The 26,056-nt window shown below is 44.3% G+C and overlaps 1 protein-coding gene across 1 annotated transcript in view; it reads left to right on the top strand.

Annotated features, from left to right (window-relative positions):
• Insc (INSC spindle orientation adaptor protein) overlaps positions 1-26,056 on the top strand; it is a 126,887-nt gene that overhangs the window by 29,186 nt on the left and 71,645 nt on the right. The window contains exon 2 of the mRNA XM_047517151.1: positions 6,213-6,313. Coding sequence (XP_047373107.1) covers positions 6,213-6,313 — 101 coding nt within the window. The remainder of the gene's footprint in view (positions 1-6,212; positions 6,314-26,056) is intronic.

Genomic DNA, 26,056 nt, shown 5'->3' with positions numbered 1-26,056 from the left:
TGGAGTGTGGAGGAAGGCCCATGCATTGCCTACCAAAGCTCTCTGCAGCCCCTCTTTCCAGCCCCATGTCTTCACTCTCCTTCCTCAGGACTTTCTGCTCCCACTGGAATCTTGCACCTGCTTCTACAATGTGGCCTCACTCTCTGGAGTCTATCCACTCCATGTGAGCTAAAATTCCACTCTCATCATTTCATTCTTCAGTCCAAACACTTTCAACGGCTTCCCATCACCCACAGGAGATTGACTAAAGAGTTACTTCTGTTTATACTCAGGGCTAGAGAGAAACTTCCCTCCAGTCTTCTGAGAGAGATCTGGGACCTGGAATGCTTGCTGCAATTTCTGAGCTCCTTGTCATGGCTCATACTGTCCATTGACCCTGAATGCCTTTGTCTCATCTTCACTTGACCTGCATTGGAAGACCAGCTCAGATGTCACTGCCTCTAGTGTCTCTCCTCCTCCCCCTGCTGAAAGTGACCACTCCTTTTTCTGCATTCCCAAGCCACTGGAATAATACCCTCTAAACACCACCACCAACCCAGAGTGCTCTGGCCTTCCAGGAACACTTGCAATTCCCTGATCTTACCATGCTCACAATTCTGTGCCTTCTACACGCTTCTCTTCCTGCCCGGCTTGATCTTCCTTTTAGCTCTTGTCCTTCCTCTGCTTTTTTCTACATTCTTCTTTCAAGTTTCAGAGGGGTCATGCTCCAAGAAACTTTCCATGATCCCTACTCCCCAACTCCTTTTTTCACCTGTTACTGCTTAGAAGCCCTCTGAACCCCTCTTAGCATTCCCTTGATTACCTGTCATTGAAGTTTTTATGTAGTATTGTGACTGCACATTGGTTCGTCACCCTTCCTGGAGAGCCTGATGAACACAGCACTGTGGATGGTGAAGAAGGTTTGGTGCAACTAGACAGTGAGGACTGTAAGAACCCAAGAGGTGCAGATGGCTTTGCCTCAGGATGTAAGAATGCAGACACAAATATGGGTGTCTATGGTATACAAAAGACTCTCCCCTTAATCATCTCACTGAATACTCAAAACAGCATGTGAGATAGTTGCCATTGTCTTTAATTTATCTGTGAGGAAGATGAGATTACTTTGACAAGTACTTATTCCACAAGTATTTATTGATTATTATGCACCAGATGCTATGTCAGGTATGGGGTTGTAGCAGTGAGCCAGGCAGGCCTCTAGTCCTACCCCAGGACCTTCAGGGGAGACAAATGTTGAGCTACTAATGTCACAGTCAAGTATCTAATTACAATTGTGATCAGTTCTATGGAGCAGAAATACTGAGGGGGCTTGGGAAGCTTATAATGAAGGACTTGACTGAGTCTAGGGGTCAAGGAAGGCTGCCCTGAAGAGGTGGCATTTGTACAGATTTCTGAAGGATACTGGGATAACTTGGAGAGGGAAGAAGGAGGGGAGGTTTCGATGGAGGAAGGACCACTGTGAAGGTGCTTGGCAAGGAAACAAATGGCCAGCTAACAGGATGAACAATAGCAGAGTGTCAGAGGACTGAGAATGACAAGGAGAGAGGCTAGAGAGGTAGGCAAGAGACAGACAGTGTGAGCCAGGCAGGCCATGGAGGAGGTTTGGTCTTCATCTGGCAACAAGAGGGCATCAATGGAGTTTGAATAGTGGGGTGATGCAATTGTATTTAGGTTTCTGATCACTCTGGTGGTTGAATGGAGAACAGTGGAGAGTGGATCATGTCTAGAAAGGGTGAATGATGAAGGGAGACCATCAGGAGGCTCTTGCAGAAGTCCAAGTGAGAGATGACAGTGCCTTTGGCCAGGGAGGTGGCAATGGAGAAGGAGAAACATGGAGAGTGAGGGCAAGTTGTCTGGGATGATTCTAAGGCTAGACATCCAGAATCTAGCTATTTGGATTTATATCATGTGCATTTTTTATAGACGGGAAATTGGGGAGTGGGAAATCATACATTGCAGGGACATCCCCAAATGTAGTCTGCATGCTAGGTACAGGGGAACTTGATTGTCCTGCAGCCACCACAGTCCCCAGAAAGACTTACCAGTGTCAAGTCCCAAGCCCTGTGTGCCTGACTGGTGAAAACTATGTGCTTTGTGGGCCTGGTTGGTGTCCCGTATTATATTCCTGCTGCAAAGAATGCTGGGAAACTGGTGTCTGATTTTTTTTCTTTTTTTTTTTATATTGGGAGACAAATTTTCCCTTCACTAAGACTCACAAGGATAGGGGTATTTCTCAAATGTAGAAGTGGGTTCATCTGCTAGGGGACCTGAAAGAAAGATGTTTACATATGAATTGTGTTCATACCCACAAATTCTTATAAGGTGGAGTCTACTTTTCCCCATGTTGCAGGAGGGGAAACATATCAGGACACTGGAAAAGTCCCCATTTGTTCCCCAGAGAGGCAGTGCTCTCTAAGGACCTTTTCAGGTCTATAAGTGGAGTGATTTATAATGATGGATGACAAGACAGCTCTGCTGCTTCTTGCTCTTGAACATTCGGAAGTCATGGAGAAAGAGGATTTGGAGCCAGGTCTGTGTGGTCCTCTCCCACTCCTCTCTACTCCAATTGCCTCCTCCCTGTACCTAGCCTGGTGCTGCTGCTGGAGCTGACTACTTTCCATAGTATTGCCTGTCCCTCTGGTGTTGACAACTGTGCCTTGAGCTGTACCCCAATTGGCCCATTAGACAATGGCAGACCCCCCTATTCCTGGTTCTAAGTGAATAATTTACTGTAAATAGCCTCCATTTCCTGCACAAAGTCAGTTTCATTAGCTAAATGGCGGTGAGCAAGGGCTTGCCTCTAATGGGAAGTGGGAGCAGAAATGAGCTGTCCAAATGGAGCTGTTGTTGCAGCAGCTATTGGATTAAATCAGAGACACTTAGGGCCTCAAGTTCTTCTTGCAAACCAACTATTCTTGGGTGAGGAAGACACAGCCCAGATCCTTGAAGAAACAAGGCTGCAGGGTCCATGGTGGAATTTTCAGTGAATTAGGAAGGGCTTCTGAAGAAGTGTTGGAGGGGTTTCCTCTTCCTTGTTCATTCTTACTTATGTATTTTTTTTTAACCTCTCTGCTCTGACATATACTTCAACACTCCTTTCCAAGAGTAAGGACACTCCCTTTTGAGGCAATCATGAGGCAAGCTCAATATCAGGGACCTTCGGTAGTACTCTCATTTACGAAGCTCCAGGGAGATAGGTATAACTGAGGGAACCACTTATAATTGAGGGAACCACAGAGGAATGGTCATGCACTAATCAGGTGCAGAGTCAGGATAGGAATCTACCACACTCCCAAGTTTATTTAGAATTATGCTCCATGAATGTTAGCTATTTGTACTATTATAGGTACTTATAGACATCACCTGGGCTGAATTCCTGGCATTTGCTGTCTGACCTTCCAGATGTTCTCACTCACTTGTTTCTCATTCCCAATGAATGTGAACAGTGGTTCCATTGAGAGCTGATCGTCACAATCCCAGCTCTTGACTCACAGGGTCCTGTGACCAGTCCCACACTGAGCAAGATATGCTTTAGCCAGAGGTTCCACCTGCAGCACTGTGAATGAAATGCTCATTGCCCCTTTCTGAAGGGTCACAGATCAGGGATCAGGAATCAACTCTAGGATTTTGTGGTCACCAAGTCATGTTTCTGGAATCTTCTTAGAAGCTCAGAACACTTCCCTGTACCTAGACTTCTGCTCATGACAACTGTTCTCCCTCAGAGTCCCTCAGATACAATTTGCATCTGATCCAGGGGTTCCTCCAGTTCTGTGGTATGCTTCAGTTGATCCTACAGAATTCTGTTGCTTCACACTTCAAAGGGTCTTGGAGCCTCCCCGCTGTCTCCCACATCTCTTCACCCACCATGGGCTTTAATTCCCTCTTTGACATTTTTACTTTGTCTCTTTTCTATTCCATAATGAAGATGGAAGTAAACTGAGGCTGTCCACTTACTACCATCTAATTCCGTCTTAGCTTTTACCCTGAGAAGCTGGCATTTTCTTTTTATTGTATTTCAGTTACACCTATCAAAAAGGGAGCAAATGCCTCATCTTGTTGTATTTAGCTTTTTATTTGGTGCCGTCCTTTTCTGACTACTAGCTACCTTGGTTCCAAATAATACTTTCTCAGTAATGATACCAATGATAGAATAACAATGGTGATAACATGTGGTCACAGGTGCTCATTGAACACTGTCACTGTGCCAAGTGCTGTATGTCCTGTTATCTCATTTTCTGCATCTCGCTCTGCATAGCTGACCACAGGACTGAGCACACAGCAGACTCTCAGGGAATAATAATAACAACAGCAAGCTACCACTTATTTAGTTCTTACTCTGGCCTAAGACTTCCATATTCTTTATCTCATGTCATCATTATAATAGTTCCAAAAATAGATATTATTATCCTTAGTTATAGATCAACGGAGTGAAACATAAATGTATTAAAAATAGATTCCACTAGTTCTTTCAGCAGACAGGTAAAGCACAGACCAAGTGCCAGCCCTTGGTTCAGAGCCGGGAATACACACAGTCACTGCCCTGGAGGAGGCTCACCCTCAAACAGGGCCCACAGTCTAAGAAGCAGGCAATAGAGAATGAATCTCTGGAATTATCCAAGATCCCAGTTCATTCTGCACTCTTGTCTCTCCATACTTTGCAGACTGACCATTTGATTCTTTGTTCCCAGCATCATCAAGAGGGGCCTTTGAGTCAAGTCACATCCCTATTAATTAAAGTCTTCTTCCCCCATCCTCTTCTCATAGGGGTCACTTCTAATCCCTGACTTATCCCGTTGCAGGGGATAGATTCTACATTTTCTGGGAAGGTTTACTTACTGGCTTGGATAAATTGGCAGAAAGGGAGAAGATGATAGGAGAGGGAGTATAGAGAAAGGTCCTCCAGGAGTCGAGAAGGGATAAGGTGAGGCAGGCAGAGACCGACCAGTTAGTCTTATGAGGAAGGAGGGTGCTGTTGTTGTAGTGCCACCTGGGAGGCCCAGGTGAGCAAGTACATCCTCAGTGCTGGCACTGGAAGCCTCTAGAACCCAGTTCACTTCTGTCTGTTAGGATGCTTTTGGCTGTACATAACAAAAACCCTCTCTCAGACTGACTTAAACAAGAATTTTTATGTCTTAGATAGCAGGAAGCCTGGAGCTGGGCCAGACTGCAGGGTTAGTTGATTCAGTGGCTCCATGATGAAGGACCAGACACTTCTAAAAAAGATCTATTCTATTCTTTTATTTATTTATTTATTTATTTTATTAGAGCCCAAGCCTTTTTTCTCTGTATGCCTGGTCTTTTCTCCAATTGTTTCTTTCATGATTGCAAGATAGTCTCTAGCAGGAATGAAGTGGATTTGTTTCCTTGTTCAGCTCCAATAGGAAAGACTGATTGGCCTGGTGGTCCTCTGTTAGGAGAAAGAAAACCTTTCCTAGGAATGATCCCTTCGTGGCTGAGTCCATGCCTCTTCCTGACCAATCACTGGTACTTCAGATAAAAATCACATCATCTCAAGTGAAATGGGTTTGGAATAGCAACCACAGTGCCAAGTACAGAGCTGTATTTTCTAATATAACCAAGTGCAATCATACCCGATGACCCAGGGCTAGGGTGGTAGATAGCTAAGGAATTAGCATGTAGAGTTGCCAGATTTAGCAAATAACATAGGATGCCCATGAAATGTGAATCAAACTGTGGCTACATTTTTAGTACAGGTATGTCTTCTCCAATATTTGTTGACCTGCTGGTACCAATAATTTAGTACATATCAAAATGGATCAGATTAATGTTTGGCAATGTAACTGAGATCAAACCTGAGTCTTGCCTTACTTGTGTGAGGACGACATTGTATACTTTGATTTAAAAAAGAGGAGGCACTGGGCATGGTTGTGCATACCTGCAATCCTAGCTGAGGAGGATCCTAGGAGGCTGAGGCAGGAGGATCACAATGGGGCCAGCTTGGACAACTTAGTGAGACTCTGTCTCAAAATAAGATAAAAAGAAGACTGGGGGCATAGCTCAGTGGTAGAATATTTGCCTGGCATACACAAGTACTGGGTTCCATCCCTAGTACTCATATTGAAAAAAATAAAAAGAGGAGGACTGAAGACCTTTCCTTCACACCTGCCTTGGCTCCTTGAGACCAGATCCAAGAGAAAGTTATTACTTCTCCTTCCTTGGGACCCTCAGTGACCCATCCTGCCCTGTCTTTTCAGGGTCCTGACGGTTGTGGGAAGGCCTTGCTGCAGATTGGGATCAACATGATGGCATTACCTGGGGGCCGCCACCTGGACTCCATTCCTCTTCCAGGGCAGCGGTAAGTCCTGTAGCTAGTTTTCAGGGCCAGAAGAGGATTGAGCATAGAGCTGGTCCTTAAGAAGTACTTGTTGCCCTGAGTTGAGCAGTATGGATAGAGGGAGCAGACGCATGCAGTGAGCAGAGTGGAGCCCAGACGAAGGGAAAAGGGCTTGGGCATATTTAATCTGAAGAAAGAGACACTTAGGGCCACCAGGGTGTCTGCACACAACTGAAATGTCCATGTGGAGAAGCTGGTGCAGATTTTACCCAGATGATCTTCAAAGCATGAATCAGAACTAGTGGTAGAAGCCCAGGGTGCCAGATCTATGTTGATCCAGTTTACCTGAGGCTGTCCTGATTTTGCAACAAAGATCCTGTGTTCCTGGAAACTCCTCAGTCATGGGCAAACCCAGAGAGAGGATCACTCTAATGTGGGTCTGGTCTGTGGAGGGGCTTTGCAACCTCGGTGTGCTTGGGACTTCACTTAGCCTTTTTATTTCCCCAAGATATTTTGATGAGGGTTGTTTTGAGACAATAGGATCCAAATAACCTTTGCAAGACTGTTAAATCATTGTTTTGTTTTATTTTGTAGTGCTTTGTTTTATGCATTATTGGCATCTTACCTTTATTCTGTCTGTAACCATCCCACAACTGAATTACCAGGGATGCCAATCTACTCCATCATTAATTGACTAATTATTTGCTAAGTGTACTGGAACAGGGTTCCATGAAGGTATGAATCTGCTCCTCGAAGGCCATTTCTAGAAAGAGGTTTAGGGATGTGACATATACTTCTTGCATGTTCTCAGGGACTCACAACACTAGAAATCTAGTTAAGAATTTCCTGTATAGTCAAAAACTGAGAGGATCCCACAGGGGACCATTTTCTGTGCATGCAATTTTTGTAAGGTAAACTCAAAGATGGTGAAATACAAACCTGCCAGGATATGTGTACATTCTCAGAGATAGGCTCTGCCTTGACTTGGAATGGCTGGTGGCATATCATGAGATGAGCAAGTGCGCCTGGTTTTAAAGCTGGGTTCTACTTCCTCCTGTGTGTCCTATGCAAGTTCCTGAGGCCCATCTGCACCTTGGTTCCTCGTGTATGAGACAGGGATAATGACAGTACCTACTTCATAGGGTTGGTGTGAGGTTAAATGGATTTATATATGTAAAGTGTCGCTCACACACTGAGAGCTACATAGGGGAACTATTGTTTAATGAGTGTCTGCTGCATGTCAGAGGCTTTTTGTGCAGGTGGTCTTAGGGAATTCTGCCAGAAGTCCCTCTCCTGATCCCTTCATGTTAGTGGGTGACCTCACTGTGAAAATAAGAAATCACAGACAGACACTCCCAACAGCCTCATGTTTTAAACCAGGAAAAAGTGGCACTGTTTTGGATGGAGTGGAGTCCAAGTCAGATTGCCCTGCCCTGACAGTAGGTCAGGACTAGGCAGCCAGATGGGCAGCAGCAGCTGCTCTGGCCACAGAGTCCTGGGTTTGTTAGATCAGAGCCTGTGCTGGGGCAGAGAAGCAGTTTAGGGCAGTGATTAGGAGTCTAAACTTCCTCAACTTGATTCTTGTTTCTGTTACTTATTAGCTCTAACTTTGGGCTTTGGTTTCTTCATCTGTGAAATGGGAATAATTTATACTTACGTCATCGACTTGTCATGAGAATATAAAGTGATATGTATAAAGCACCTGCCTGGCCCATGGGAACTGCTCAGTCAATGTAATCTCTTCTTCAGATGAGGACTAGGTCCTCTGAGTAGAGGCCATGGGGTGAAGGTTACATCCTGGCACTTGTTAGCCTCCTGGGAACCACTCATTCATTCTTTCATATTTCTCTCTCTCTCTCTCTCTCTCTCTCTCTCTCTCTCTCTTCTCTCTCTCTCTCTCTCTCTCTCTCTCTCTCTCTCTCTCTCTCTCTCTCTCTCTCTCTCCCTCTCTCTCTCTCAACTTTCAACGTCCTCAGAAGGCTTAAGGATAAAAGGAAATTAAATTACATAAAAATAATATAGGAATCTAATAATTTTCTTCTGGAGACAGGATAGGATTTTTAACTCGTCTTGTCCAGCAAATATCTTGAGAGGAAAACCCCAGACGAACGTAACTCCAAGGGTTCTGGCTGCAACGAAGGCTGCAACACGGGGAGTTTGTTTAGTCTCTTCGTCCTTACAGTCCTGGTAGGGCACTGTGTGCTGCAGATAGAGGATTGTGTTTCCTTTAGTGTGTTCACCACCTAGCATTGCCAGGTCTACCCAGAGCCCGGGAGAAATAAAATCCCTGGGCCTACCAACCTGTTTGTCGTGTATGTTCTGGGGTAACGTTCAAGGACCACATTCACAGAGCAGGTTCATATGTATTTACAGGATGTCAGAGGGGTTAATTTGTTCAATAGGATGTTGCATTGTAGTCAGACAATAGGGGCCACCTCCTCTTTTCTTTTGCTTCAAAATACAGAGGCCTCTCTGGTAAGGAATAAAGGCTTAGCTATTGTCCCCAAATAAATAATTAATGCAGGATAATTGACTTCCTTCTATTGTGTTAAATTTCAGTTGAACTGAAACTGAATTTCATTTTGCAGTGTCATTGTTCACTTCAATGTACAAAAACAAATAAATAAATTAATAAGTAAATACTATCAAGTTGTGCAGGATCATCTAGCACCCTCTGGAACACAGGAGTGAGGCCTTTGGTTTTTGAGGTCCTTAAGAGTGAATAGCACCAGTCGTAGGTGAAGCTCCTGGAAGAGTGGAGAGGGCAGCGAGCAACAGCTTCCTGGGCCAGGGATCGAGGTCCCGTGAGAATTGGCATGGATCGTGGGAGGCGTTATGACAGGACGCAGTTGTCCTCAATGCTAATTGCTTCTGAATCTCCTGAAACAATTGCATATTTAGAAGCAAATCAACAAACAAAAGAAAAAAAAAACACATTTTCAGAGTCATTAATGTGGACCTAAGTGGTGGAAAGCATAAAGGCCTTGGAATCCATCTTGGGTTCCTATCCCAGATCTACTTCTTACCAGCTCTGTCACCTTGGGCTGCTGCTTAACCTGTCTGAGCACAAGGTTTATTTCGTATACCACAGAGGCTGTGATGGCCGCTTTAAAAGTTGTGTTAGTGCTTGAACATAGGAAGGCAGGGCTCTCTAGGTCCTCGTAGTGCTTCTTAGTGCACAATCCTCACTTCCTAGGGTCATACTCCAAATAGTAACAAACCCTCTCCTTTAGGAGTGAGAACACAGTGAGCTCAGGGCACAGCATCTCGCTAGAGGCCCAGAGATGAGTTGGGGAGAGTGAACAGCGCTACAGATGAGCTCCCTGGACAACAGGAGGCTCCAGCTGCTTTGTCCTTACTGGTCTTCATTTGCTGCTTGTTTCTGGGCCCCTGTTATGTCTGGGATGCTGATTCTCCCGTGAGCTCTGGGTAAGGTGGTGCTGCTGCTTGGATCTAGCCACAGTGGTGGTCGGTGTCCATGATGTCAGCATGCTGGACCAGTCTGCCTGCTCCCAGGACTGTGCCCTCCACCATTGCAGCATGACCCTCATTTTTCTTCAGGGGTCCAGAAGGACCAGTTCTTTAACTGTCTTTATGGGAAGGTTTCTGAGAGGTAAGTTGGAGGCCAGGGTCCCCACGGGCCATGTTCAGACATCTGCCTCTTTTCCTAGACCTTTTATTATTTCTCTTACTCACAGATCAAGGTAGTGCATCTCAACATTTTCTTCTGTGGATTCCTGCCAGTGCAGAGATGGGGGTCCCCATTATTGACTAAGAGACTGGTTTTGACCAACCCCCATAACAAAGTTGATCTACACTTTCAGTACTTCCTATGGCTCAGGTGTTTTTACACGCAGCCCATACTGTGGCCCATGTGTGTAATTATTGTTAAACTTATTTTGCAAATGAAGAAGTCAGAGGTCAGGTTCTTTGGGAAGCAGACTTTGAGGAGGAGTTCAGAGTTCAGGATGGTTATTGGGATCCCCTTACAAGAGCCAATGTTTGTGGATAGGAGGGGAAGGAAGCAGAGCTGGGGGAGCATGAAGCTGAGCAGTAGTATTGGCTTGATGACAATCTCAGCTGACCTCACAGGGGAGATTTGGAATCGAAGTTGTTCCTTGGCCACAATGGTCAGGACCCTTCGATCCCACCTCACTCTGTCATTGGAGTGTGTGTGTGTGTTTTTTTTTTTTTAATTGAGAAACCAGTAAATTGGGGCTGCTCTAGCACTTTAAGTTAAGCAAACTTAAGCCCAACATAAACAGAAAAAGCAAACAAGAGACTTTACTAATCAGAAGCCGCCACTTGCCCTCTAATTGGGGTCTTTCCATTCTAACCAGTCAGTTACTTTCCCTGTATGACTTCTGGGTTCAGGCTGTAGAAGCTTGCTGCCCATGCTGCTCTGAATCTCTTCTGCTTCTGAGCGTTGCCTGATGCATGAATTGTTCTTTGCTCACATAAACTCTGAAATTTATTTTGTCTAAAGTTTCTCTTTTAACAAGTGGGCAGCTCTAAGAGGGATGTGACCTTAGGCAAGTTGGCTCTGAGCCAATATCTGGAGAGCTGACAGTGGAAGGGTGTCATCTGATGCTCCTAGCAGTGGGGACAAAAAAATCCTCTGTAAAGAGGAATCTGGGCAGGACATCACAAAGTCTCCACCACAAGGAAACAGACTTGTAGAGGTGAAGTTAGTTGCCCAAGGGCTTTAACAATACTCTCGGCAGACTGTTCTTGGTGCATCACACAAAAAAGTCATTTATTTTTTTATTCAGGTAGTCATTTATTCATTACCTTTTGTTTTAAAATGATTTCTTTTTATTTGAGCATCTTCTAAAAATGCAGAATTGTATAATTTTCTTATTACCTTTTAACAAAAATTTTCTACAATATATTTGTTGAATGCAGGTCACAAACCTTGTAGGATGTTGTGTGCTGAGGACGTGTTGGTGACCTGGTTGGTCATGGTCCCAATCCTCATGAAACTTGCCCTCCCGCTAGTAATTTCTCTCTTGGCCTGATCAAGTCTGGATTTGTGGCAAGTGTGACTTTCATATGCATCCTTTCATTGTGAGCGATTCGCTTTCTCACGCGGTTTCTGTTCAGCCTAGTGTTTGAGATGATTTGGGGCTGCATGCAGCTACAGGTAGTGTTGGGCCCCTCCTGGGTTTGCCCTGGGCTGCTGGGGATGAATCCAGCTTTCTGAAACCAGTGGAAGCTGTCACAAGCTAGTCTGTGTCCAAGTTGATAATGGTTTGCATGTGTGCACCCCTGATCTGTGGCTGGTTTTCTGCTGCTGGGTCATTTTCTATGCCTGTGGTGAAATGTACAGACTGTAATTGTCCCTGGGATAATTAGACATTTTTCTGTTGCTTAAGCCAAAAGAGAGGCCAATCAAAACTAGAATTAAGTTCTCTACCTTCTTCCATTTCCCCAGAGAAATCCACAGAAATACAGAGTATGACCTTGATGAGGCAGAGGGACAATGATTCAATAGTTATTTTTAAGAAGAGAGGTTGGATTTAAATTCCCCTGCAGTGCTGGGAACTGGGATCACAGAGGCGTTGAATATTGTTGCTGGAAGTTTGCTCAGAGCTCAGCTATGCCATCCCTTCATTTTAAGATGAGGAAACTGAGGGGAATGGAACTGTCACTCTCTTCAGGTCTTTCCTCCCTTTGTGGAATCCTTTCACTGGGCTGTGTTTTTTAAGCTTATTCTCCCATCCAGTCTCCAGAAATTTCCTGCAGCAATGATCTGTAATAGAGAAACAATTTTACTCATCTGCTCATTCATTCGAATAAGATTTGGTTTTTGGACTGACTGCTTACTCTGAGCCAGGCCCTGGGTGATCCAGTTGTGATTTATGTATATATCCTCTTCTCTATCGGTGACAAATGTCTTGAGGGCCTGAGGACTGAATTTGTATCTGGTTCATTTTTGTGCTCTGTGTTTAGCATGCACACAGTAGGAGCTCAGCAAATAGTTGCTGAATGAATAAATATTTAGTAAGTGTTTGATGAATGAAGGACAAACCCTTGGCTAGGGAGTCTCAGGTGAGTTAAAAAAAAAAAATTAAATAGCTTGGATTTTGTTCTTTTCTCCAAGACACTCTTCTGTCTCCAAGAATCTTTTCATGTTTTGTGGGGGTAGAAAACCACTGTTTGGAGTGGGAGCCAAAGATTTAATTGTTTGAAAGTCAGCGAGTTGGAGAGACATTCTTTTTCCTTCTAAAGAAGAGTAATTCGGAAATATTTTTAGTCTTCATTTATAAGTTTACTGGAACAAAGAAAATCTATAATTTCCTCATCAAATCTCTGGTAGGAGAGTACAGTGCAGCAGGGAGCATGGAGTAGGAGCCAGGGCCAGTCTCCCACCAACCTGCTGGTGTCCTCGGGCAATCCTTTCCCTCTCAGAGCCTTAGTTTCTACATCTGAGGAAGAGGGGAGGGACCAAAGTCCCCAAGGACCCTTACAGCTTTAGCAATCTAGGAGTCTATAAGCGAGTTTCGGATGGTCTTGTCCCTTTTCTGGCAGAAATGTCCCACAGGGCTGGGAAAGCAATCCCATTGAAAAGCAAAGTCTCATTCCTTCCTATGAAATGCACAAAGGGACCTAGTGTTTGCCTTCTAGCTGGGATGGAAATTGCAAGGCAAACCAGTGTGGAAGTTCTTCTAGAATGTGGGGGTGTTCCCATTTAGGTTTCATGGAAGCTCCTTGGTGCGGCCAGGAGATGTGTTCTAAGAGGGGTTGGGCCTTGATTTGATGAACTATAATACAGGTAAGTCCTGGATTTCCAGTGTCTGATATGCTTCGGGCTCCACCTTGTCATTTTCAATGTCACTGCCACCCCTCTGCTTAGCTTGGTAACTTGCTGTCTTTCCAATACACCATTTCATAACTCCACTTATTTGCATGGTATGGTGTTTTTTCTGTCTGACATGCTATCCTCTTCCAATTCCTGATGAACTTGGCCCTCTATAAGGATCAGCCTGGGAAACCTACCAAGATACCCTAATTCAGGTTAAGCATCCCTTCTTAGTTCTTCCATAATCCTCTCTGTTAACTTCAAAATGCTATGTGCACAGTTACCCACAATTGTTCATTTACTGAATTGTTAACTAGTAAATATTTACCTAGTGACCGTGTCAGGAGCTGCTGTAGGTGGAGTGATTATGTCCCTGTGCAGGAAAAGTTCCTGCCCTCATGTAAACAATATTCTAGCATCTCCCCGGTACACAAGGTAGATTTTGAAGGCCATTTCCAAATGTTTTTGGTATAGTAAAGCATTCCTTTATAAAGAACTCACTTCACACAGCATGCAGAAAAGAGTGAGGCAGAGAAATCCAAATTCCAGACTTTGAAGGATCTCAAAGTTCCATTTGAAGTGAGAAGAAAAAGTGAGTCAAGAAGAGAGCAGCCATGGATGTTCACAAACTATTGACCGCAGAGTTGTGGGGAGAGCTGGATATCAGACCAGCAGGATGAGGAACTGGTACCAGTAGCTAGAGGCCAAGGCATAGGTCTGCTGCACTGGGAAAACTGTTTCCTTTGGCATCTAAAGATTCAGTCATAGTGAGCTTTCTCCAGCGGTGGGCTTTGGAGAATGAAGAGGACCATCCAAGAGGCCAGGGCAGAGGTAGGGCAAGGCCAGTGAGGGGGTGGAAAAACCCCCAAGGAAGTCAGAGCCCCCTGTGAGGGTCACTTGCACTTTGTCACCGTTTGCCTGATCTCCCCAGTTTCCCTACACTGGTGACCTTCTGCAGCAAATTCAGCAGAGATCTGTGATGATGAAACACCATGCCACATGCAGTTCCACCCTGAAGTTTAGCAATGTGCCTCCAATTGTCTCTCAGAAAAAAATTAGGCAAGGGTTTGAAAGGTGACTAGGCACACAATGGGCTTTAAATAATGACAAGCTTTTAAAAGGCAGTAACACGTCACATAAGGGCAATCTCGCGTAAAAAACAGCCCCAGCTTTGCATTCGAGGGTTTGAATATCAGTGAAACTGCCTGAGACCATCAAGAGCATAGCATAAGAGATAAGAACAAGGCTCTGAGTGGCCAAGTCACTTACCCTACCATGTTCCAGTTATGGTAACTTCAGGGATTGTTTTGAGGGTTAAGTGAGCAATTAAAACTAAGTCAAGGAGTCAGCCCAGTAATACCCACTCACCAATTTTGGTTTTGCTATCACTGTTAACAGTGAGGTTCAGACAAGTTATATAATGCCTGTAAGCCTCAGTTTCTACATCTGTAAAATGGGTGTGGCAATCTCCAGCCATCAAACTGCTCTGAGGGCTGAAGCGGAATACACAGGTATTCTATAATTGGTAATCCTTCTTGTTTGTTGTGTGGGTAATTAATTCCCTCTGACTTTTTAACAGTCCTGGGGAAATATTTGGGGGAGTGCATTTTTTCACACTGCAATTCCCTGGAATAGGACTTTGTTTCTCCCTTCCCTGACTGCAGATCCACCCTGGTTAATTCCAGCTTAAAAAAAACAAAAATCATCAGGCCAGTAGTCTAGTGTGTGGAGATGATTGTGGTTGTGTCTGGCTTTGTGTTTGCAGTCAGCCAGACTCCAGAAAGCCAGATTGAGGGGCTTGGTCACCTCATTCCAGATGTCCAGGAAGGCCTTATGTCAGAGAGCATCGAGTGGGGTGACAGAGCGGGCAGGCCTCTCCGGCAACTGGGCAGGACACGTGGGAGCTCTATTCACTGTCTGGGATGCCCTTCCTGCTCCACAGGCAGAGGGGCAATCTTCACAATATCAAGTTCAGATTCCAGTTTGCCATGGACAATGAAGAACTCAAACCTCAGTTCTGGCTCTGGTCCCTCTGGCTTCTTGACTAGAGACCTTCCAGTTTCTGACTGGTGGCTTCCCACCATAAAGGGAATGTGACTCATTGCCAGTCCATGTGCCTTGACCTCAGCTTTCAATCCTCTTCCTCTGTATGAGGAATAGGATCAGTTTTTTTGTACTTGTAAAGGAAAGATTTCATGCATAGTGAGAAGGCATCTTAAAGTTCATGACTGAGGATAGTTGATCTGGGAGTTGGCTGGGGTAAGGACAGCAGGAGCCCCCACTGTAGAACCAGAGCTGACCTGTTTAACCAGACTTTTTATATTGGGTCAGTCAGCAAATCCAATAGGAGAGATGAAGCCAGAGAGCTAATGACAGAGTCAGGCAAGCCATGCAATTATGGGATGTTCAGTGCCAACATAGTCCAAACCTTAATGAGCCATAGTCTCTAGACTGCAAAATTGAGAAGAGCAGCTCATTATGTGGCGGCACAGTGACCTAGGCTGGGAGTGGATGGGCTGTGGCAGGCCACATGGGGTTCATCAGCCCTGGTCTCCTCCCTGGGAAAGCTTGGGGACTCTTTAATGAACCTTTCTGCAAGGCCCGGGGCCCCTTTCTGCTGTTCTCCACTTGTCAGTCTGAAACCAAACAAAATGAAAACTAGCTCCTCCCTGGAGGTGTTTCCTGTTTCAGCAAGGGCAGCTTCAGTTGCCCAGGCCAGAAACCCAGGAGTCAACTGATCCTGCCTCTTCCCCTCACCATCCTCTCGCCCCCTCTCAGCTCACCTGCTTCTTCCCCTCCCACATCGCTGCCTTAGACTTCTGTTTTCATTCTTTTGGTTTCATCACCATCACCTCCCAGTGCATCATACTCCTGACAGGGGCCTTTTCTGGTCCTCTTTCTACTGACTTGTGGCACAATTATCTCACTTCCTGCTTGAAAATGTTTTCAGTGGCTTCAAGTTCCCTTCAGGACTAAACCCAAATTCATAACCATGGCATTCAAGGTCTTTGATCAGTTGGCCTGTGTCTCTCTTCAGAACCTTCTGGTCACTCCCTCACTGGTCCCCAATGCTTTAGTCCAGTAAAATTTCCTTCCCTATTCCTATTTGTGTGCCTCTAGGCCTTTGCACATGGTGTCCCCTTTATGGAGAAGTCCTCTTGCCGTTGTCATTCTGGTCAACTCCTCTCCTCTAAGAACCAGGGCAAATGTCATTTCCTTTGTTTAAATATTCCCAGGCGAAATCAGCCTCCGTCCTCTGTGATCCTGGGCCATCCTGCTCATGGCTGCTTGAAGGCAAGGCAATGTTTAATTTTCAAAAGCTGAGACTCTGGACTTCAGAGGCTTGGGTTTGAGTGATGTGGGTCCACCACGTACTCACCCCACATACTTACTCTCTGGGCAGAAGTTTCCTCATCTGTAAATAGAGTCATGACCATACTTCTCTCACAGGGCTGTGAGTGGAATAAAAGAAGATAATTTATTCGGAGGGCTTAGAACCCTGCCTGGTTTCTTACTGGAACTCAACACATTAACTGCCTTTGTAATTATTATCAGGTTGAATTGTTGGTGCCTTCTGGCCTTCTTGGGGTCTTGGCTGGGTTCTGTGAGGGCTGAGATTTTTTTCCTGTTCAACTTTGTAGCCCTAGCTCCTAGAACAGGGCTGGTATAGATCAGGCCTACAGGAAACAGCTGGCCCTAGCCTGGCCCCAGAGCACCTTGGCTGTGGGAGTTGGTTGGTCTGTTAGTCAGTTTTTCATCACTGTGGCTAAAAATTCTGTCAAGAACAACTTAGAAGAGGAAAGATTTATTTTGGCTTATGGTTTCAGAGGTTTTGGTCCATTGCTTCTTTGCTTTGGGATTGAGGTGAGGCAGAACATCATGGCAGAAAGGCACAGTGGAGGAAAGTTACTCAGCTCGCGGCAGCTGGAAAGAAGAGAGGGGGGAGGAAGGAAGGGACCAGGGTAACATATAGTCCCCAAGGACACATCCCCAGTGACCTGCTTCCTCCAGCCGTGCCTCACCTGCCTACAGTTTTCTTCTAATAGTCCTTTCAATCATCTAATGAATCCCTCAAATGAATTAATCCACTGATAAGGTTAGAGCCCTCCTGATCTAATAATTTTCTTGAAGTCCCACCTCTGGACATCGCTGCATTGCCTTCAACACATGAGTTTTGGGCAACATTCCAGATCCAAACTATAATAGTAGGACAGGAAACTTCTGGCCTCTGCATTGGGAACCTTCAGAGGAACAATGCTGCCTGTGCAGCCCAAGGTGAGGGATCTTCTGTCCTTTAAGTCAATTCACAAGTGGAGTCACAGAATCTGTGGTTGGAGCCTGAGGCTGGGAGGTGGAGCAAGGACCTGTGGAGGAAGGGTCCCCATGGCGGGAGGACCAGAAGCTGATGGGGTTTCTGAAGCCTTGCAGATGGTGCAGTGACCAGCTCTTGAAAAACCTCTAGTGGTGATTTCTATTGTCTTCTCTGCCTGTCATAGAATCAGGCAGTGGTCTCAGGTCAGCCACAGACACATCAGATCTGTGAGTTCTCTTGCATGTTCCACTTTGGTAAATGAAAACTTTCTCCTTAATGAAGAGAGAAGAACAGAACAGGAAATACACATCTGAACCATTTAAGAATACACATCAGGCTGGAGACTGTGCATGAACACAGGAATAGCAGAAATCATGCCCATTTATGGTTTATACCTGACAGTGCAGAGTAGATATGGAGACAAAGCATAGTCTTTCACAAAGTGGTTTTAGTGCAGCATTTAAGAAGTTCCAATGAACTGGTTTGGGAGCCAGAGATAGACACTTACAATCACTTACAATCTCAGATGGGTTAGGGGTAGTGTTAGGGTTATTTGCTTTCACTAAGCCTCAGTTTCCTCATCTGTAAAAGTGAGATTGTAAGAGTAATCTCCTCACTCGATGAGATTACACATGAGAAGTCCATACAATCGGTAAAGGACCTGCGCTCAATAAATGTTTCTATAATGATTATGGATTTTTCCTCCCTTGACTCCCACAACCCAATAAGACTGATGTCAATTCACAGGTTATTGTCATTCCCATTAGAAAGAATTTTAAGCTTAAATAAGTTACATAGTTATACGCTGAGCACCTTCAGCGTGTGAGGCTCAGTATGTGGGACAAGACAGACACAGGCTGACCCCTCACACAGCCTGGTGGATAAAGCAGACATTACAAGCAGCTAAACCATAAAGTTAAACTAGTGCGTAGGGAGACAGGGCGCCTAAGACACATGGGGCATGTGGAACCTGGACCCATTTGGGAGCCAGAGAAGTCTCCTTTAGAGGAGACCTTTAGGTCAAGACTTTAAGGATGTGTGGGAGTTGGCAAGGTGAAGAGGAGGTTGGGGAGAGGGACCAGCCTGTGCAGGGGCTGGGATGCTGGGACTCATAGCAGAGGAACTGGAAGAACCTGGGTGACTGGTTAGTGGTTGAAAATGAGCCAGTAAGGAACTGAGGCTCAGAGAGGGCAAGGGTCACATGAGGTGGGAGTGGGAGGGGGATGCAGGTAATGGTTCCTGATCAGGTGTTCTTGCTACTAACTTCTTCATGCTGACTCTCATACGGATGCTGACAGTACATACATGTACCCTTTTCAGAGGTTAAAAAATAAAATAGGCTGTACATGAGTTAATGACAGGTTAGGGAGTGTTAATAATGTCTTCTCTCAATCAGCTTCTAGAATGCAAGAGTTAACAAGATGGGACTCTGAGTCATCAGAGAGGAGGCAGCTGTCAGATGCACACATTGGCCCATTGGACTGGAAAGAGCCACCTGGAGTCTGAGGCAGGCTCCTGGGCTTTCTGAAATGGAAATAGCAATGAACCCCATGGCGATGTTGGACAGACTGTGGGGTGGGAAAGCCCAGGCTTTGGAGTCAGGAAGACCTGGACTGATGTCTTGGCACTGTCATTGACTCACTATGGGAACTTCTCTGAGCCTCAGTTTTCCTTGTCTGTGAAATGGGGAAAATAAATAGCATGTCTATGAATATGAGTTAGATAGTGTATATGCAGTATTTCACATGTGCATGGTATGCAGAAGGTACTCAGTAAATGTTTCTCTTAAAGCACACTTGGAACTGTGCTAGATTAAAAATAAAGACTTGTTTAAGTGGTTCAATTGAGAGGCCACAGCCTGGAGAAATGAGCGTGACAAAGCGATGGTAGTGTCAAAGTCATGCCTCCTTCACAAATTACTCCCAGTTAGTAGCATCAAGTGCCCTGGTGGCCCAGTTTCCCCTTGCCAGAGTTGTGTGGAATGCAGGCTCCACACTTACGAAGTTACCCATAGCAGTTTAATTAAGAGAAATGAACTGGAACATATAAACCAAACCTTAAGTTGGTGGGATGAGCAGCACAATCAGGGATTTCTGGGTAATGTCAATGTGAAGCTTCCCCTGCTCATTCCTGGAGCACGGAGGTGAGGGAGAACACAGAGACACAGAGGCAAAGAGGCCACTGGCAGCACGATCCGTAGATGAAGGAGGCACGGTGCAGAGTCCACTAAAGGAGAGAAAACCCCTTCGCCCTTTCTGGCGTCACACTGACGGGGCAGCGCAAGCTAGAAGCAGGGATGGTGTGAGCTGCTGAGCGCCGGAGACTCCGCACTGCACACGAGAACCTGGCGGGATGCAGAGAGAGGGAACTGTCTGCCACTAACACGGTCAGTTCCCACAAGGACCCGTGCTGATGCCGCTCAGTGTGGGATTCAGAAGTGGATCAGAAGCAGAACAGTGCAGTTACTGGAAAATTTGAACCAGATCAAGTGGCTGCATTTCTCATAGTCATGCTTGGCTTGGGCTTCACCCATGCCTTAGAGCAGAGGGTTTGGAAGCTAAAACCCTGACCACACTATAAATAATTTATAGCTCGTTGCATAAATGATTATGCTTAAACTAACTGCTTAGTAAACAGTGTACAGTTTCCTGCATATCGAGGTTAAATCATTCCAAATTCATCTGGATGTTGTTTTTATAAAACCCCCAGGAAGAGCCTTACGGATGGATGACAGGGGGTCACATGGGCTGGGTGGAGCCCGCTGACATCTGCGACAAGATTCCATTGAGGACTTGGGAAGTATCCTGTTTACTCAGAGTGAAACCCAAAGTGCTTACAATGGCTTCCAAAGCCACCTGTGATCCAGCCTGGTCCCTTCTCTGAGTTCACCTCCTCCTCTTGCTCACTCCACTGGAGCTACATGTATCCCTACACTGTCTCCAACAAGCCAGGCGCACTCCCTCCCAGGGCCTTTGCACTGCCTCTTTCCCCTGCCCAGGTACTTGGTACCAGATTTCAGCATGGCCGATTTTTCACCCCCCCAAAATTCTAACTCTGACCACATGTTTCCCACATGAGCAATTTTGATCCTTTTTATTCTACCTCTACTTTGAATAGAAAAGATTTGTTTAACATACTATCAGAACAGGATTACCTTTCTTCCCCATCTTTGGCAGATTTATCTGTCTTTGAGTACCCACCCGCCATAGGAACAAAGTCATCCAGACTTTGGGGATGGCACCAGAAGATCTCAGAAGTGACTATCTCCCAAATGAACAAGTGAAGTACAACTCCAACAGAGAACACATGGAATGTAGCCTTCCAGTCACCTCTTTAAAAGCCCCCTTCCTGCTCTTGCTGATGGGCAGAATCACAGCCTTTGGGACTGGAATCCCCTGTGTTTCTACTTTTTAGCAGAGCAATAAACCTTTTTCCTTTTTCTTAAAAAAAAAAAAAAAAAAAAAAAAAAAAAAAAAAAAAAAGCAAGAAACCAAAAACAAACAACAACAACAAAAAAAATTGAGGGTTTTTTATTTATTACACTTACTATTATTATCTGTTTTCCCTGCTCTAATGTACCCTCTGTAAGGGCGGGGATGTTGGTTTGATTTGCTCCCTGGTGTAGCCTAGGCAGCAGGAACAGTTCCTGGTACTTAGTAGGCTCTAAGTGAATGTCTGTTGAGTAAATGAATGGACATTTGGGGTGGGACTTGTGAGAGCATGTGGATCACACTCCATATGGATGCTGGGAGTTTTCAGAATGAGGTTTGAGAGGCGGGACATCTTGAAAAGCAGAGCTGGCAGGGCTGTTAGACTCCCTATGTCTCAGTCCAAACCCATCACCCTCTTCCAAACTTTTTTCTCCTATCCATTCAGCTGGGACAGTCAGAAACCTGGATCTCATCTTGGCCTGTTCCCTCTTGTTCATCATCTGCATGAATTGGTATCAGTCAGTCTTGTTGATTATCAGAGTCTAGTTGATTATATCCTTTTTTTTTTTTTGAACCCAAGGGTGCTTAACCACTGAGCCACATCTCCAGCCCTTTTTATTTTTTTATTTTGAGACAGAGTCTCGCTACGTTGCTTAGGGGTTCACAAACTTGCTGAGGCTGGTTTTGAACCTGTGATCTTCCTTCCTCAGCCTTCTAGGATTACAGGCATGCACTAGCACATCCAGTGATATTATCTTCCTAATTATTCTTGAAGGATTGTTCTCCAACACCACTGTTGCTACCAGAGCTCAAGGGTCCTTTTCACCTTATACTTGAGTTATTTGGAAAGAATATAAAATCCTTGGTTTACCTTCTATTTCCTTGAGTATTTAAAATGTGACTCTACTTTGTTTTGGTATGAAGTGTTGCTCTCAAAAAATCTAATCATAGCATAACTTTCTGTCTTTATCTGTAATATGCACTTTATTTCTAGATGCACAAAAGATTCCTCCCTTCCTCCCCTTTCCTTCCTTCCTTTCTTTCCTCCTTCTCTCCTTCCTTTCTTCTTTCTTTCTATCCATTTATTCTTTCCTCTTTATTCTCTTATTGATAATCTTACTAGAATATATTTGTTTTAATGTATATAATATGTTCTTTCCATATGTGGTTTCAAATCCCCCCTCCAGGAAAGTTTTACTAACTTAGTTTTCAGCACTCATTGTCTCCATGCTTTGGGTCTCTCCCTGATGAACTTTTATTGTGTATGTGTTATATCTTCTTTACATATCTTTAATGTTTGTTATTTTCTATTAATTTTTTAAAGTTTCTTCATTTTAAAATTTTAAATATTTTCTTCATTTGGTTTTCTTCAACACTACCTTATTTTCTTCTTGTTTGGTCTTTGTTTCTGAAATGACTGTTTATTTCTACTCATTTTCTGAATGAAGACATCTTCTTTTTGAGACTTTGTTCCTCTCTTTAATATCTTATATACTTTTAAGAAATTTGTTTATTTTGAAATAGTAAGTTATAGTCTTTATATGTTTAGTGGATAAATTTTCCTGATATTTTCTCATTGTGGGAATATTACTATGCTCTTTATTTTCTTTTAAAATAGACATGTAAATTGAGCTGCTATAAACATTGATGTGGCTGCATTACTGTAGTATGCTAATTTTAAGTCCTTTGGGTATAAAACAAGGAGTGGGATAACTGGGTCAAAAGGTGGGTCCATTCTAAGTTTTTGAAAGATTCTCCACATTGCTTTCCAGGGTGGCTGCACCAATTTGCAACTCCACCAGCAATGTACAAGTGTGCCTTTTTCCCCACATTCATGCCAACATCTATTGTTTGTGTTCTTGATAATAACCATTCTAATTGGAGTAAGATGAAATCTTAGAGTTGTTTTAATTTGCATTTATCTAATTACTAGAGATATTGAACACTTTTTCATATATTTATTAATCGCCCGTATATCTTCTTCTGTAAAGTGTTTGTCCAGTTCCTTGACCCATTTATTGATTGGGAAAGAAGCTGTGGTATATATACACAATGGAATATTATTCAGCCATAAAGAAGAATAATATTATGGCATTTGCACATAAATGGATGGAACTGGATAATATCATGCTAAGTGAAATAAACCAATTCCAAAAAACCAAAGGCCAAATGTTTTCCCTGATAGGTGGATGATGATATATAATGGGGGTGGTGGGGTGGGGATGAGAGAAAAATGAAGAAACTTTAGATTATATAGAGGGAGATGAGGTGGGGAGATAAAAAATGAGACAGACATCATTACCCTATGTACATGTATGATTACGCAAATGGTATGAATCTACATTGTGCACAACCATAGAAACCAAATGATGTACCCCATTTGTGTACAATGAATCAAAATGCAGTCTGTAAAAATAAAAAAAAAGAGATAAGCACTGACTGAGACTTAAATAATTTCATGTTGCTCATTTTAATGAGACACTTGTTTTCAAGAACTTTTCAAGGTCAGCAGAGCTTGGGGAAACTCTTTTACCTTCATAGGACTCTACTTTTTTCATTACTTTTCAAATAATGTTGCCTGCTAGGCACTTGGTATCATATATATGATACACTTACACACATATGCAGACACACACACACACACATATACTGGTACTTTCTATATGATGCAAATATGATATATAGTATAATGTATATAATATATTTTTATGTATATGTAAAAATACATTTCAGTAACTTCACTTAATAATCACAAAGAGCCTAGAAATATTTTTATCTTCATTCTCCAATAAGGAAACTAGAGCAGGGAGATGTTATGTAACTTGCCCATTTATGCAATTAGCAAATGACCGAGCTGGAAGTTTAGCCTAAGAAGCCAGCTCCAGAGTTCATGCCATGGTAGGAGCAGTGGTACCCAACAGAAGCCACATGATGTCTAGAAGACCCCGAGGCACACCTGGTGGTTGAACCTACAAGAGTTAATCAGTGTGAGACATGGCAACTGAAATGTCCAGCGGAGTCCAGAGAGCATGTCATGAACCAGGAAGAAATGCATCCAGGCTAGCAGGGCATGGCCGGGGTTGGGGGGCACATCCAGTAAAAAGGGGTTACAGGAAAATGGATCGGATGACAGATTTATCCAGCTCCTCCTTGTTCTTGCCTGAACCAGTTTTCTTCGGTGCTGGGACTGGGGAAGAGGCATTTATAAACTGAGCTCTGAGGACTCTTGGAAATAGTTGTGGGAGCTTTAGAACCCACCGTGATGGGACAAGAGTGAAGCTGGCTGTATCCGCCCATGTCTGACCCCTCTATTAGACTGTGAGGTTCCAAAGGGCAGGGGCCGCCAGCACAAGGTTTGATGTGTGGTCGGCATCAACAGAGTTTCACTGAATCAGGTCGTTTAGGGGTTGCCTGGAAGGTCCTGCTTACTGTTTGAAACCCTGATGAACTGGCCTAGAGCATCTTGTTTGTTACCAGTGCCATGTGGACAGGGACACTTCCCCTGAGAGCTTAGATCTCCCTCAGGCAACACTTCTCCAGGACTTGAGTGCACGCACCCCCACCTCACTGGAGTATCACTTGCCTGTAGTTTAGGTCAGACTCAGAGAATTGGGACAGTGGTTGCTAAGGCTCCAAACTTTATGTAACCAGAACAGGAACATTTATGAAATGTCTCAAACAAAAGTTTTCTTGAGTTCTATTGATATCTGGCTTGAAGAATTTCTATTTTAAACAAAAATCGTTAGGACCATGGGACCTAGTTACTTACCCAACTCTTTTTTATTTACCATAGGGCAGGGAACTCATTTTAACTTTATCCCTGCAAGTTCAGAACCTATTTTGATCTGGATTTTTTTTTTGGGGGGGGGCACTAGGGATCGAACCCAGGGCCTGTGCTTACAAGGCAAGCACTCTACCAACTGAGCTATCTCCGCAGCCCCTTGATCTGGATTTATGAGGCCCATAATCCAGTCTCCCAGGCAGTCTCTAGCTTACTCAATTCAGTTCCATGTTTTTGATGCCTACCACATATCAGACCTTGTGCTGAGTGTGGATGATCCTGAGATAAACTGGACCATTGCCTCTTTTATAGTATCAACTCTGGTGGAGGAGAGACACAGGTGGAAAATGGTAACTGTGACAAGGAGGCACAGTCTCTGGAGTCAGGCTGCCTGCATGGAGTTCTGCCACATAACCCTTCTATGCCTCTGTATTTTCATCTGTAAAATGGAGAGAATATGTGTTCACCTAATCAGGATGCTGTGAGAATAAAATGATCCATGATAAGGGTATAGCCCTTGGGACACCATAAAGGTTTAATAAATACTAGTTGCTAGTGACTTTCCCTGTGACTGCAGAACTGGTTTTTCATCCAGTTCTTCCTATATTATTTAAGTGAAACATGACTATAATATCAACCCAGTGACATAGTCGTAACTTGGGCAGCTTGAGTGCAGAGCATCCTGGAAGAAGTCAGGTTGGGTGGGGTATCTTGAAAAACCAATCCATTTTACCCTTTACCTGCAGATAGGCCAGAACTTCCAATGTCCTCTCCTCCCTGGTCAGAGTTAGCCCTGAACCCAAGTGAGATGTGCCTGCTTGACAGAGCTTGAGGACTGGTCCCCGAGTGGGGTTAAGAGGAGACAGAGATCCCTGAGTTCACTGGTCTTCTCTGTTTCTTCTCAAAATATTCAGTTGCTGCTTAGGGAGGAATACTGAAATCTTTATAAACAATCTCTAAAAATAAAAGATATTTTAAACTCATTCTTAAAGAAAGCCAGATTCTGCTTTCCTCATTGGTGCCTTGTCCCTCCTTATTTCTGTCACCCTGGAAGGCAGCTCCTGCAACTGGAAAGCCTGGAGTTTGGCCTGAGAGGAGCCCTGAGAGCACCCTTCTTCCCAGAGCTTAGGCAGTCAGTGGCTTGCACATTCTTTCCATCTCCCTGTTGCTCATAGCAGCCCTTGAAGTTCTTGCTTGGGAAAATGGCCCTTCTCATCACCCTAGGTCAGGCTGCTTTTTCCCACTCTCTGCTCCCTTCCTCTCTGTTATGGTGACAGGGGGAGAAGCAATAAAGAATACAGGTTAAGAGCAGATCTGGAGTCGGAAAGATCAAGGTTTTAGTGGCAGTGCAACTACTTTTTACCTGGGCGATTCTACTTCTTTGCACCTCGGTTTCTCATCTGTAAAGTAGGAACTCTAGTAATACCTATCTCAGACA

The sequence above is a fragment of the Sciurus carolinensis genome, chromosome 11 (genome assembly GCF_902686445.1).
Source record: "Sciurus carolinensis chromosome 11, mSciCar1.2, whole genome shotgun sequence".
Taxonomy (NCBI): domain Eukaryota; kingdom Metazoa; phylum Chordata; class Mammalia; order Rodentia; family Sciuridae; genus Sciurus; species Sciurus carolinensis.
The sequence above is the reverse complement of the archived record's forward strand: the minus strand, read 5'-3'. Positions and strand labels throughout refer to the sequence as shown.